The sequence below is a fragment of the Phascolarctos cinereus genome, unplaced genomic scaffold (genome assembly GCF_003287225.1).
Source record: "Phascolarctos cinereus isolate Bilbo 61053 unplaced genomic scaffold, phaCin_HiC Scaffold_1;HRSCAF=81, whole genome shotgun sequence".
Lineage (NCBI taxonomy): Eukaryota > Metazoa > Chordata > Mammalia > Diprotodontia > Phascolarctidae > Phascolarctos > Phascolarctos cinereus.
This window is the reverse complement of record NW_027555514.1, coordinates 210,176,277-210,191,583: the sequence shown is the minus strand read 5'-3', so window position 1 is coordinate 210,191,583 and position 15,307 is coordinate 210,176,277. Positions and strand designations below refer to the sequence as shown.

The window sequence follows — 15,307 nt, the reverse complement described above, 5'->3', positions numbered from 1 at the left end:
CTTTTTAAACCAGGATTTCTTTCTTGTGCCATCTTACGAGGCAAATTTGCTATGTGGTGTACTGTACCATATAAAGATGTGTTGTTGCAAAGTTGGTTGTAGAGTTTTTTTCCTTGAATCTAATAGTTTTTTCAGCTATTGATGTTATAAAATGAGAGGTGTATTACAGTTTTACCTAAAAACAATTAAAATCACGTTTAAGGAGATTGTATTTCTAGTAAAATAATGTCTCAAGGCATATCGAACTGGAATTTAAAAGTATTTTATCAGAAATTATTCCCATAGAACTAGATATGGGGTTTTTAACCTTTTTTTTGGTTTGTTTCATAAAACCCTTTGGCAGTCTTGTGAAAACCCATGGCCCCCATCTCAGTGTTTTTAAGTGCATAAAATAAAAACATGGGATATCAAAGGAAACCATTTCTATTGAAATAGTATGAGTTTTTTTTTTAAAGTTTCATTGTTTATAGGTAGCTCTGTCTTTACCCAAAGGTAAATAATGAGCTAAGTGGCACAATGGCTGGAGCTTTGAGTTAGGAGTTAGCAATACTTAAGTTGGAATCCTGTCTCAGATACTTAATAGCTTTTTCTGACCCTGTACAAGTCAGAACCTCTTTCACCCTCAGTTTGATCTGTAAAATATGGGGGTTGGACTCTATGGCTTCTTAAGTTCAAACTAGTTTTAAATCTAAATACTCCCTTTTAAGACAGATTTTAGCTGATGCAAAGCTATTTGTTTTGTATAACATGTATAAGGGCCTGGGTTATAGTTGATTGTGACTTTGAGTGTTTAGAATACTCTTTGTTCATTCTTCATTGTTGTAAATACCAATATAAACATTAATTCTATTATCTGATCCCATGGAATATTTTACATAAGAATAGTTTCCATGATGCAGCTTTTCCCTTATTAGGGATGTACTTGTATCAAGGGATTATGTACATTCCAAAACTTGAAAATTATGTTCTTAAAAAAATCCAATTTTTAAACACTGTTTAAAATTCTGCATTGAGGGTAGATAAAAATGGTAAGTATAATACCATTTATAGTGGACTTAAAAAAAGATAAAATTGTACAGCAAAACTAATTATTTTTTGGACTAAAGTTTAACTTTAGAATATAATTATGCGTTATTTTACATTTTAAATGGAGAAATGAAAGGAGAATATCCTTGACATTGTTATTTTTTTTTCCCCTGAGAAAGGACGCACCAGGGATTTGCCCCCTCCCTCTCCTCCCATCTGCTGCCCAGGCGCTTATACTAGGTTATTATGTTTGTGACTAAAAATTATTTTGTTTTCAGTGGTGTTTCAACAGTGAAGAAGTTCTTAATTACTTGGAGAACTAGAGACAGCAGTGGCCTTTCAATTTTATAACTAGGCATTAAATCACCCATGGAGATAATTCAACATAGAGAAGAGTTTCTATCTGTGGACCTCTTGTTCCCCTGAACAACTATTTTGGGGAGGGGAAGGAGGCATTTTACTTGCTCAGATGCAAGGGGTGCAAAATGTATTGAGTTCCTTTTGCTTGTTAACCAATCTTCTTCCTTCTGCATTTTTTTTCAGGCTTTGAAATAACAATTGACCACCCACACACACATGTGGTAAAGTGCACACAACTTGTTCGAGGTAAGGAATCCAAGATTGACGATTCTAACATGATCCAATGTTGCTGTAAAGGATAGTACTTCTAGATGGCATTTATACACACATTACATAAGCATTCATTTGTCAGGGATTAAAGTAAAAGTCTTGGCTTAACTTTCCTTTTTAATAGTCATAATACTGGAAGCAGCCTTAGAAGGTTACCAAGTCTATTCTGTCATCAATAAGGCCACACTTAGTCATTCCTAGATAAATGAGAAACCTCATTTTTAAAGATTTTTCCCAAACTTTTTAAAAATTGAAATTGATGCCTTTTTTACATTAATCTTTTACCTCTAAATACCTTTCTCCCCTTACCCCCAAAGTGAATCCTCTCTTATAACAGGGGAAAAACTCATTGGCAAAGCAACCAAAACATATGCATCATTCCATACCTTTCAGTCAGCAAGCCTTAAGCCCTTACTATATGCCAGGCACCGTAAAGAATTATAGTCTACGACCTCTCAGCCAATAGGAAAAAATGTGTTTCTTCTTCTCAGAATCAAGATTATTCATTGAATTAATATAGGTTCAGCTATCCTTTAAATATTATTTTCATTTATGTTACTGTAGTCACTTTGTATAATCTTTTGATTTCCTTTGATTTCCGCTTTCCTCATTCTACATCACTTTGTGTTTTCCTGTCTTTCCCTGAATTTCTTGTGTGTTTTTTCTTACTGTGCAATAATTCCATTACATTCATATGCCATTATTTTTTCATCTATTCTTCCAGTTGATAGAAACTTGTTTTGTTTCTGACATTTTACTACTTCAGAGTGCTGCTATGAATATGTTGGTCTATGTATAGTCTACATGGTTTCTTTCAGTAACCTTCATGACCCTTAGTGAGATCACCTAATTTGAAATTGCTTTCCGAAACAGTTGGACCAATTTAGAGTCCTTCTAGCATTGTTTTTTTTTTTGTCTTTTGTAATCTTTACCAACTTGATGGTTGTGAGCTACGAAACCTCATAGTTGTTTTAATTTAATTTCTCTTTAGTTATTTAGAGCATTTCACCTGTATAGTTCTTATTTTCATTTCTTCTGAAAACTGGTCATCTCTTTTGGCCTTTTTGTCGGGAACCTTCACAGTTTTTTGTGAACTTAATTTGATGTCTAACAATCCTTTGTGCCTATAAAATTTCTTTCTTTATACCCTCCTATATCCTAGTTAAGCCTGTTTCTCTCTCTGCTTGATCTTTCTGGTCAGTCTTCCGTATGAGAACACAGTAGTCTGGTAGACATTTTCTAAATATTCCTTCTTTCTGTTCTTCCAGGATTAATTATTAACTTAGTCTTATTGCAGATCATTAGTGGTCTTTCTCTGAATCTTTTATAAATCTGCCATGTTACTCTTTAATTATATTTTTAAGTTAAAAAATTAGTTAAATTTTAGTGTTGTTAAATGCCACTATTGTTGAAAAAGCAAAATTACTAGGAAATTCCCCAAATTTGGATTTTAACACACAATTTTTTCCTTTAGAAAGAATTTTTTGTTGTTGAGTTTGCAAATAAATTGTGGGGTTTTTGTTTTAAATTTCCATTAATATGATGATTGTATATTTTGGGAACTGATTTCCCTCATGGAGCCACTGAATTTTCTGAATTAACATCATCCCCACTCTAAAATAATTGCATTGTCTGTTTTCTGTAAAAGCTAGTTTTGCAGACTTGAGGCTGTTTTTCATATTTCATTTTGCTTTTAATTTTTTCTAAATCATAAATAATTTTTCCTCTGTATTTTAAAAGGTCCATTTCTAATTAGTTATGCTCTTTAGCATAAAGAATATGTAAAATGGGCTAATGGTGAAAATTTGTAAGTGACTCTCCTATAAATTGTTCTTATTAGGTCCTAAATAGGATCACATTTTCAACTAACATACTGTTTTTCCAATAGTTCTCTTTTTTTTTTCTCCAGCAAGCAAGGACTTGGCACAAACCTCCTACTTCATGGCAACCAACAGGTTTTTATTTTCATTTGTTTTCCTATACTGTGGGATGGGTTTTCTTTGGGTTGAGATAGCATCCTTCTAGGGACAGAAATGGATCAAAAGTTCAGGCTCTGGGGCTTGGGAAGCCTGGATCCAAGAATATTTACCTTGGCATAGAATAACTTTTGTCAAAAAAATGAGTCATATGAAAAGCTGACTAATTTGTATTTTCTGACCACTTTCTATAGAGTGCTATGCCTTTCCCTAGTGCTTTATGTTTTACTGAACTTAGTACTCCTGTGTAGCCTACTCAGCTGCCCCACCTCTTTGATAATGGCTTTAAAAACCTAGTAGCATAGTTCTAAGAGTTCTTTGTGAATTCTGGACTCACTGAAAACTGTTTCTCTTTATAAACAGCTTGCACTTCTGTTTGTACAGAGTTTTACAGCATTTTTTCCCTTATTTAAAAGCATCAGAACTTTCATAGATTATATCCTTTGTCTCCTTTTTTCTCCAACCCATTAGCTAACCTCAATAGGCAAAAAGGTTATGCTTCCTGTTTACCATTCACATGCCCTGTTATGGAAGGTTTCATAATTTTGAAATAGGCCACAAAACATGAGAATTTAAGGAATTTAAGGACATTCTGTATCATTTTAATCAGAGTGAATTATTACATTATTTTTGGTTCCATGGGATAATTTGCTGACAGTTGTTTTCCTCACTGTTTTATTTGATTTGAGAGACTACCACTTTATTATATACAGGGCAAGCTCAGGTCAGCCAAAATGAGTGTCTTATTTACTTTTGCTTTCCCAAAGGAACCTTGTTTTCAACTTAAGTAAAGCTCATTTTTGACAACTGCTCTTTATTAAATTATGACTTTAGCCTGCTCTGAAACTATAGAAAGGAATTATTTTGTTTATGTTAGCAACATCAGTCAGTGGACATATTGTCAGAGAGGCAGAACTGAAGTAGTTTGAGCAAAAAGGGGGGAACTTCAGATCTTGCATGTAGGTGAATTGATGGCAAGACCATTATGATTATTGAATCTGAGTGTTTTTACCTGTTTTTTTCCCCAATGTTTATTTAGCAGAAAATTTTGGGTTCAGGCTTGAGAGCTCATGGCTTTCTGTTTCTCTCCCTCCGATTGGTATCAGCCTGCACTTGACCACATTTAGCCTGCAGTATACACCTCCTGTGGTGGCTTGTGTCTGCATTCACCTGGCCTGTAAGTGGTCCAACTGGGAGATCCCAGTCTCCAGTGATGGGAAACACTGGTGGGAGTATGTGGATGTCACAGTAACCCTGGAGCTCCTTGATGGTGAGTTTTAGAGAAGGACGCCTAAAAATAATTTTCACTTGATTCTGTTACTGCAGTTTATCCAAGAAATTACTATACCTGTGGTTTCTTATACTTTAGCGTTTCTTGTCCTTATCAGGCTTTTGAGACTCAGTGGTCTCAAGTTTTACTCTACATTCTTTTCTTCCTGCTGCTGGTGGTAATGATGGTAATGAAGTTGGTTGTAGCTGGCATTTATATTTATAGTGCCCTTTTATGGCACATACAGATTTTTATTTGATAATTTCAAAAGTCCTTATAAGCAGAAATGGGTATTAATATCATTTTAGAAAGCCTTCGTGTGGTACAGTGGACATGGTCACCCAGATGGTATGTGTGACATGCTGCTTGGTGCTTCAGGGCTTTCTAAACTGTGAGTTGCGTTTGAATTGATGGAGTTTTTGTACCAGATGAAATGAAATTACAAATCTTACCTGTGGCCCCTTTCTTTAACCCACCCCCCTCTTCCCCAACCCTCTTAATACACACATATATAAATTAGGAAACCAAAGCTAAAAGAAGTTATTTGCCTTGCCCAAGGTCACATAACTTGTACATGGTAGAATTAAGATTCCAACATGGATCTTAGAACAAATTTACTGTCCTTTTAAACTTAACCATAGCTTTTACATAGATGAAGCTAGCCAAAAAATTGAAATCACCTTGTTTCAGTTATCTGTTTTTCTGAGTTTTTTATGTATTTTTTGTTGAATATACAGAACTGACCCATGAATTCCTACAGATCCTTGAGAAAACCCCTAACAGGCTCAAGCGCATTCGGAATTGGAGGGTAAGTGTTATTGTTATGAGCATGATGGACCAAAGCCAGTTATGTTTTCTAGACTGCATTAGATCATAGAAATTGAATGAATATACTAAGTTTGGAATTTCCCTTTTTATAATTATGCAATAGTTGTGACTTCAGTTACATAACTTGTGCCCTGGCCCAGAAACCAGGGACAGTGGGTGGTGGTAGGTATTCTTAGGTATTGTGTAACTGAACCATTTGTGAGGCAGTCATTCAGTAAACATTGATTTGAATGTTCATTGCATGAACAACCCTGTATTAAGTGCCATGGTGAAAAGAAATGGCTATCAGTCACTGAAGATTATTTTATATTAGAAGCCACTTTTCAAAATGAATGTTAGCAAGATTGAGTTGTTTGATTTCAGTTAAATTCCAGTTTAACTTTGTGTGTGAAAAGATTTTAATTTCTTATTCAAGTAGAAATCTTGACTTCAGATTTCCTCATTTCTCACAAACTGACACATGTGAGATTAATTTCATTATCTTTGAAAATCAGCTTGCCTTTCAGAGGCCTAGATTTAGAAGGGATCTTGAAGTCGTCTCATTGATTTCTCTATCTTAAACAGATTCATAGCCAGGTCATCCCAAAAATTTGAAGGGAAGTGTGTCAAGCATAACAGGACAGAAATATTTACTTACTAGGCTTCATCTTATCTACACTTTCTGTCTTTGAATCTCCCCCTCCTGTCTTCTCACACAGCTATTTCTATTGAATTGAGTCAAATTTGTTGGTGTTTTTTGATTTTCATTGAAATTTTAATATCTCTTAGGTTATTACAAAGTCTTTCAGTATATTTCCCAGTGTATTTCCATCTCTCTCTCTCTCAGGGACCCATCCCTTATAAAGAAAGAAAACCTGGTTTTGTATCAACCAAGTTGACATTATAGGCAGAGTTCCACACCACAGTCCTTTCTCCCTCATCTGGACACCATAAAGGATAGTGTATTCTCTTATTACCTCTTTGAGGCAGACTTGATCATTATAATTTTCCCAGTGTTCAGTCTCATTTGTTGGTTTTGTTGTTGTTTGAAATCCCCATGTATATTATTTTCCTCATGCTGCTTATGTAACTTTAATCAGTTGATAAGTCTTCCCATATTTCTCTGTACTAAATAATTTTCATTTCAACAATCCATTTCTTTCATTTTCCTCAACTTGTTTAGCCATTCACCAATAGCTAAGCTGTTTGTTTCCAATTCTTTGCTGCCACACAAGGTTCTCTAAATAGTTTGATGTATACAAAGGCTTTCTTTTTTTTATCATTGATCTTCTTGTTTGTGGAGTCCGACTACAGTTGAAAGGTTTTTCAGATCTTTATATGGGAATAGAAAGATGTTTGTTTTTTAATTCAGTATCAAGTAGAAAGTTTGACTTAAGATTTTCATTTCTTCTATCATTGATTCCCAGTAGTGGAATCTCTGGGTTAGAGAATATGGACATTTTAGTCATTTTTGTCAGCTCAATTTCAAATTTCCCAGAGCGGTTGGAACACTTCACGTCTCCATTAGTAATGCATTAGTATGCCTGTTCTGTCACCTTTTGTCAGCTTGTCAGTTTGCTGTAAGGTGAATTCAGAGTTGTTCTGGTTTGTATTTCTCTTATGACTACTTTTTGGGAGCAGTCTTTCATTTGAATGCTTTTTGTTTAGGTGAAAGTAAATTCACTTCTTGATTGCTTTGATCACTCTTGGCATAAGTTTATGTGGTTTTGACTTCTGGCTTCAAAGTCTTGATTTTGTTATTCAGCAAATATTTATTAAACTTCTGCTTTGTACAAATCACTCTGCTAAGTGCTGAAATAATACCTTATAATCACCTAGTATTGTATGGTGTTCAAAAGTACTTTCACAAATTACATTATTATTTCCATCTTCCAGATGAGGAAACTGAGGCATAGGTTAAGTGACTTGTCCGGAGTCAGTCATTTAGAATTCAAATCTCTGATTCCTCTTCCCCTTTTTTTATCCCCTACTAGACTATACTAGTGATAATAGTATAGGGAGTGAATTTACTTGTTGGAGCCTTCTGCATTGGTCCTTGTCACATCTTCTAAATATGCAGCAGAGCCCTTAGATCTCAGGCACTTAAGATTATTAATTATACTAGTGTTCTGCTGAGACTGCATTACTCAGAGAAGTTTGGAGTTACCCTTCCACTTTTCTGTTTCAAAGAAAGAGATATCTTTTAGCTATTCTATCTCCTGCATTAAGCTTCACTGTCTTTACATATTGCAAGAGAAAGAATACAAGGAATGTTACCAACTGCTTTATTTTTGTTTGACCAGAAGTAGGATTTTTGCGGTGGGGAGGAAGCTCCTAGTTAGAAATTCCCTCTCCCAATGCAGATTGTCACTTGTGAGACATCAGTCACTCAACAGGCATTTATTGTCTTTGATGTGCCAGGCACTGTGCTGCCTGCTAAGGATATAAACTTTAAAAATGAAACAGTCTGTACTAGGGAGCTTGCATTCTATTGAGTAAGATGACTTGTACATATATAAGTACATACAGAACAAATACAGGTTAGTTAATGATGGGAGGTGCTCAACTGGCAGATTGCCTTATGAAGTTTATAAGTATAAATTTAGTCTTAGCAAATTAGTCTTGTCTTGGGTCCGGGGATTAAGTGACTTTGTCTAGGATCATACAACCAGTGTGTGTCCAACTTGGATCCAAGGACTTGAACCCCAGTCACATAATCACCTTATTCTCATATAATGGACTTGTATGGAGTGGATATTTAACTGTCATCTGTTTAATTTCAGGCTTGCCAGGCTGCCAAGAAATCTAAATCAGGTGACCCAGGAGAAGATGACTCCCTTTCAGAACAGGCAATACTCAGCATGATCTCCAGGAGCTCTTCAGATATGAACATTGCAGGCTTAATGAGTATGTCAACTTCTAACACAACTAGCACCGTGCCTTCTCTCCCAGCCAAGGAGAAGTCCCCCAGTGATTTAAGCAGCATGGAGATGTTGCAGGCTGACCACTGGCTGCCTTCACAGCATTCCCTCAAGCTGGAATCTACTCAGGGTCATCGGACTAATGAGCATCTAGCACTTATGGGAGCTGAGCATTCTTTGCAACAGGACCCAGCTGCATTTGTTTCTCAGAAGCAGAGCAGCAAAAGTGCACCAGCTGCCAAGGTGTCTCTGAAGGAGTACCGAGCTAAGCATGCTGAGGAACTGGCTGCTCAGAAGCGACAGCTAGAGAACATGGAGGCCAATGTGAAATCACAGTATGCATATGCTGCCCAGAATCTCTTGGCTCAGCAAGAGAGCCACTCCTCCTCCGTCATTCTGAAAATTCCTATGGAAAGTTCTGAAAACCCAGATCGCCTTAGTCTGGAAAAGGCAGACAAAGCAGCCCTCAAAATGCGGATCCCCATGGTAGGTGGAGGAGATAAAGCCCTTTCAGCAAAACCAGAGGAGATAAAAATGCGTATTAAAGTTCACACAGCAGCTGATAAACACAGCTCTGTGGATGAGTTTGGGGCAAAGACCCGGGAGCACAAGGAGAAGCACAAGGTCCACACATCTAATCATCACCACCACCACCACAATCACCACTCACACAAACACTCCCACTCCCAGCTCCCAGTTGGTGCTGGGAACAAGCGACTGGGTGACTCAAAACATAGCAGCCAGTCAAGCATCCTGGCCCATAAAGCCTACAACTTGTCTGGTTCCTCTTCCTCTTCTAGTTTAGCCCGTAAAAGGCCCCTTCCTGAGGAGTCTGGAGTAATGTATGAGCACCCTGCCAAAATTGGCAAGACCTCTAAATCATCCTCTGTGACTTTCTCCTTCCCTCCTCTCCCTGCAATGACACAGTTGCCTGGGCATAGCTCAGAAACAAGCAGCCTCTCCTTCTCCCGAGCCCCTCATGTGAAATCGGACAAAGGCTCCACTGGAGCAAATGGACACAACACAACCCAGACAATAGACTATCAAGACACTGTTAACATGCTCCACTCGCTGCTTAGTGCCCAGGGCATGCAGCCCACGCAGCCCTCTGCTTATGAATTTGTTCACTCTTACGGGGAATACCTAAATCCACGAGCTAGTGGGGTCCCTTCCAGAGCAGGCAATTTAGACAAACCCCGACCACCTCCTCTACCATCAGAACCTCCACCACCACTCCCACCCCTTCCTAAGTAAAGAAAAAAAAAAAGAGAGAAGCCCCCTTTTTTTACTACTGAGTTTGGACTAAGAAAATTACTTTCCGTATATGAAATTTTTATCACCCTCCTTGGGCCAGGGAAGGGAGGGTATAGAGGGTAGGATGTTGTTATATCCACTGCCTCAGAAATAACTATTTTATTATAGTTTTTACTGGTATGAGAAGTGAGAATTCCTTAAAGCTGTGAAGGATTGAAAACACTTCCTCTGTTCTTTGCTCCTGTGTCTCCTAGCTGGGCAGTTGGTGTTGGTGGTTATTTTCCCCCTTCCCAGCTCCCATATTTTCCTGTCAGGACTAAAAAGTGTAACTTTCAAACAAAAAGCAACTTGTGGAACTATTGGGGTTTTAATATATCAAAAGAGAGGAAGTATTTAAACATGTCATAAAATCTTTTAAAAAGTAATTTAAAAGTAAGTTATCCGTTAAGTTTTTATATTTTATATATATATGTATATATATATATATGTATATATATATATATATGTATATATATATATATATACACACACACACACACACACACACACATATATATAATTGGGGAAGGGTTGTGAGTCTTGCTGGGTTGATGAAAAACAGCATTGACTTGAGGGAGAGAAGTTGGGGGGGGGCAGGGAGAAGGCTGTCAGCCTAGTCCTAGGCCCAGAGACAGGCCCTGGACAGTTTGAAGTGTTGAGACCTTTTTGTTTGTGTGTGTGCATTTATTTTTCTTTTCTATGTATAATTTTTGAAATCATGTTTCAACTTACCTTAACCTTCCTTTCTCTCAAGCAGTTATTACTGTAGGGAGTATAATGTGTCTCAAAGCTTTTAACAGGAAGGGAAGAGAGATATGTAGGTTTTGTTTAGTCTTTTCCCCTTTGTGTATGATGTAATAGATGGTAGAATGTGAACAGTTATGTATGGCAGCAGCTCTCTAAATTCTAGTCAAAGTCTTCTCAGCAATCCATTCATTGTCCTAACTTTGCAGGTTCTATTTTAAAACTTATTTTTATTCCACTCCATTTTAAGTCTTTGTGAAGTAAAGAATAAAGGTTGGGGTATGGGGGAAGGGATGGAACAAGTTGATCTTTTGTGCAGAATTGTTTTTTCAAGTTAGGTCTTGAAAAGCTTCCATATATGAACATTTTCATGGTTTCCTGTGGGAGCTAGAATATATCAGTAAGGACCATGTTCTATCCAGTTAAATCTAGTCCATATATGTTAATCTGGGGTCTGTGAGAGAAAACACTGGAAAATATTAAAAACAATGGAATTGTGATTTGGAATTTAGAAAACTATGTTTTAAACTGTATTATGAATGTGAGATTTGCTTTTCATCCGGATTGTTGAAAGGAAGGAAACACCTTCTTCCCAGAATGTGTATTGAATGAATTTCTGAAAATGGGGTCAGTGTATTAATTGAGCCAAATGGGTGCTATTTGGGTGTGATTACTTAGGTAAACCAGCATGTGCCATGGACACAGTCATGCTCAGTGAGGGTCTTATTCAGGGTCTCTGTCCAGGAACTTGGAAGGAACTTGTCAGAAGACTTAAAAAAATTAAAAGGCAGTTTAAAAAAAAAAAGATTCCTATGACCCTGAAGCTTCATATTTCAAAAGTGAACATATTTGGTAAAGAGGAAATCTTATGGTTTGCAAGTAGCTATTAAGAACCCAAAGCCAGATTCCAGCAAGTATCTTCCTCCTAACCTATAAATTTTTGCGGTGATTAGTCACATTAAATTTTCATACCCTGCTGGAGAGCTGTCTGACCAAAAGTGCAACATAGGTTTTCATTGTATCATGAGAAATAGTCTTGGATTTTTAAATGTAGCATCCTTCACACCATGTATTCTTAAGGAAGAATTTTTGTTTGTTTTCACTGAAGCAGGCAAGGGAGACATGAATTGATATATATAACCCTAGAAAGGAGGCTTGCAAATCCAAGGAATCCTGTAGGGAATGATTTGTCTGGTCCAAGTTTGGAGTCAGTTGTGAAGGCTTGATAATAATGATTAGAAAATATGGAGAGAGAAATACTGACCCAGTAGAAGAAATTTCAGGAATGAGTCCTGAAGACTGAAGAAAATTTGACTGAAAAAAGAGTGCTATGGAATTTCTTGGGCTGTTTCTCTATGCCTGTTTAAATTTTGCTTGCTCTATATTGTGTAAAATGAGGAACTCTGAGGACCTGTAAACTGGTAAAGCTTCTTGACTTGACTGGCACTTGGTGGCTTTTTGGTTTTGTTGTGTTTTCTGTGTGGTGCTAAGCTGTTGGTAAACCAACAATTCAGTGATTAAACTGATTAATACTCAGTTTTACATACAGATACACAACTATACACCATCTCTGGGAATTCAGATTGTGTTGCGTATGAGGTTTTTGCCCATTATTTATTTAAACTTTGTTTATTTAGAAGTTTCTTTCTGTTCTCTTTTGGCTTTGTTTTTGAGGGTTTTTTGGGGGGGGTGGGAAATGGGGAGAATGCTCCCCTTCTTAACCTTACCAAAATGACATTTACCACACCATCTAGTTAGCATCTGCATCTTTGGTAGATGGTGTTGATCACTGAATTAATTTTGCAAGTGAATGTTTGCTAGGCCTTTTCCTTGTTTTTTTTTCATCAGACTTCCATGCTCAGTGCCACACCAGAAGTACCTGTCCATACCAACCTGCTAGCACTACACCATGGTAATACTATTGTGTCTTCTTTGATAAGGACTAAACTGGGACAAAGTATCTAGGGAAGGCCATAGACATATCCTTCCTTCTGCCTTAAACTGTATTATCTTGGCTGTATACTAATTATACTGCTCATACAGGCCATTCTAGAGCTGTCTCTAGTTTTATAAGTATTAGTGCCTGCTGGGTCCCGACTTCAGTGAGAGCTGCCTGCAGCGCTTGCTTGCAGATCTATGCAATAGTCCAAGTTCATCTCATGTGAACCACACCACACCCCCTACATTCATTGCCTTAACTCCTCCTCTGTCCATTAACCCACAGAGTATGGACTGAGGAGCTGTAGATCCAAAATTATTTGGATATGTGATTTTTTTATTTGCCTGAGATTTTTAAAGATTATAAGTATCAGTGAAAAAGATCTGAAGCATGGGTATACCAAATCTTCTGACTCTCAAAGTGATTCAATTCACTCCATTTTGACAGTGAGAAGAAATTATCCCACCAGATCTCAGTGCTGCTATAATAGCAGCTACAAGGAAATATTCGTCTTAAAGCTACTTTATGAACTAACATCCTAAGAAAAAGCTTTTTATGGTCTCTGGGTGTAGAAGACACTTTGGAGATTTATTTTACTCTTCCTACTTAGGCATCAATATGTGTTCTTTAGAGAACTCTTGCCATTCTTCAATTACATATAACTTTCCTTTTTTGTCAGGTGAGCTGGCATTGTTTTTATGGCTTATGAGTTTTAGTTTAATACATCTTTTTGAGCTTATATTCCGGTTAACCAGTGCTGAAATCTGATCAGTAATGAAAAAGGGTAGAAGCTTAACAATTAGCCTTCTATTAAATGCTGCAGATTAAGATATTGAAATAAAAATCATGATAACATCTCTTATGGTGTCTAAGCTTAACTAGTTTAAATTAGAAATTCTTGACTCCTTTAACAACCCTTACTTCAGGGCATGGAATTAGAGGTGGCTTTCTATCATAGTATACTAGATTTAAATGCAACAGTGTTTTATCTGTCGGAAACTGATTCATCCTTTTTGCTGGCACTTTTGATATTTATGGTAGGAGAGGGAGACTCTTCTTAGGGTGGGTTACAAATGTTCTTCAGGGCATGGGGGAATTTATGGTCTATGCAATCCATCAGTGGTGAGAAAGACACACTGGTTCCACTGAGCTGTCAGTGACTTTGATACCTCCTGAAATCTCACGTAACTGCTTTTAACACCAAGTTTTCAAATGTTTGGTCCTGATGTTAAGAAAATATTCATGTTGCACCACACCATTAATTTTTATTTTGTCCTTGTGCCCCTCTGTGGACCTGAATTTCAAACAAGCTTTGTACTGTAATACTCCATGATATATAGTGAGGCTTGGGATGAGAATTGGGGTAGTTTTTAAGTGAAAGAGTCCCTCCATTTTAATATGTTTCTTAACTATTTAATATAAACTTGGAATTGGGGAGGGTAGGGAAGAGAGGGAAAGAATAAGAGAATAATGTTTACTAAAAAAAAACCAGTGTCCATTCCCTTTCCCTTATGTGAGTGGGTTAACCATAGTTGACTGAAATGTCAGAAAAGACTGACTCAGGTTTTATATTGCCATATTGTGCATGGAGAGGGATGCTTGACAGCATGTGAAAGCTATATTGATTAATTGATGCCAGAGCAAATATATGCTTCTCCAGATATTTGGGTACTTTTTTTGGTGGAAAACTGTAGAACTGACTGGTTAGTGATTGGAGTATACTGGAATTGTTTGGGGAGAAGTGAGTTTGTTTCATGTTCCAGACTAAAGACTGCAACAGCGTAACACTAAGTTTCTGGATTCGAAACTGTTCTTTCCCAGATTCATCCTGACTGAACACCCCCATATCAGACCAAAGAACACCAAAAAACAAAAACAGCACCCTCCCCCTCACCCCAACACTTTACTGATCTTTGTCACTCAGGTACTACTTTGTGGTAAGACTTTTGTGTGTTTTCTTTATATAGTTCCCAAGAGCCCTTTCTACAGCATACGCATTCTCTGCTGCATTTGCCCACCTAGGGGTACATCAGTTGGGATGTTATCCCTTGTATCTCTTCTGCTGGTATGTGGATGATAGGATATGAATGACCATTACAGTAAGGGCTCTTTGTACAAAAAAAATTTTTTTTTAATTGTATACATTTTATAGTCTGGCTATCAGTTGTTTGATAACTTGCTGTCAAGTATGTTTCTCTATTTGTATTTATCCACCACATCAATAAATGCTAAAGGTAAAGGAGTAATTGGATTGTGCTGTTCATGTGTGTGTGTCTTTAATTGTTGATAAATATCACAATCTTGACATGACTTCCCCTTTATTTTACTTTCTGTATTTTTATATTTTTGTTGTTTGGTTGTTTCAGTTCTATTGACACTTAAGGGCTTCATTTGAGATTTTCTTGGCAAAGATACTAGAGCAGTTCTCCTATTCACTTTACAGATGTGGAAACTGAAGCGGGCAAGGTTAAGTGACTTGCCCAGGGTCACACAGCTAGTAAATCTGGTCTGAGGCCAGATTTGAACTCAGGAAGATGAGTCTTCTTGACTCCAGGCCCCGCACTCTATCCACTGTGCCACCTAGCTGCCCTTTGTTTTTGTATGCTGTATTTATTCTTGTGTAAGATTCTCCAGTAAATCCTATATTTACACTTTACTGTAGTGTAATGTGACTTTGGATTCTTTTTTTATATTAGTTTTT

The 15,307-nt window shown here is 37.0% G+C and overlaps 1 protein-coding gene across 3 annotated transcripts in view; it reads left to right on the top strand.

The window, feature by feature from the left end:
• Window positions 1-14,857, top strand: part of CCNT1 (cyclin T1) — a 35,269-nt gene extending 20,412 nt beyond the window's left edge. The window contains exons 5-9 of one of the 3 annotated variants that reach the window (XM_020977157.2): window positions 1,570-1,632; window positions 3,566-3,611; window positions 4,739-4,902; window positions 5,640-5,710; window positions 8,493-14,857. In XM_020977157.2, the coding sequence (XP_020832816.1) occupies window positions 1,570-1,632; window positions 3,566-3,611; window positions 4,739-4,902; window positions 5,640-5,710; window positions 8,493-9,884 (1,736 nt within the window). In that variant the 3' untranslated portion in view covers window positions 9,885-14,857. Of the gene's footprint in view, window positions 1-1,569; window positions 1,633-3,565; window positions 3,612-4,671; window positions 4,903-5,639; window positions 5,711-8,492 lie in introns of those variants that run through there. The other 2 variants (XM_078156776.1, XM_020977158.2) reach the window with 2 other exon arrangements.
• The last annotated feature ends 450 nt before the right edge of the window (window positions 14,858-15,307 follow it).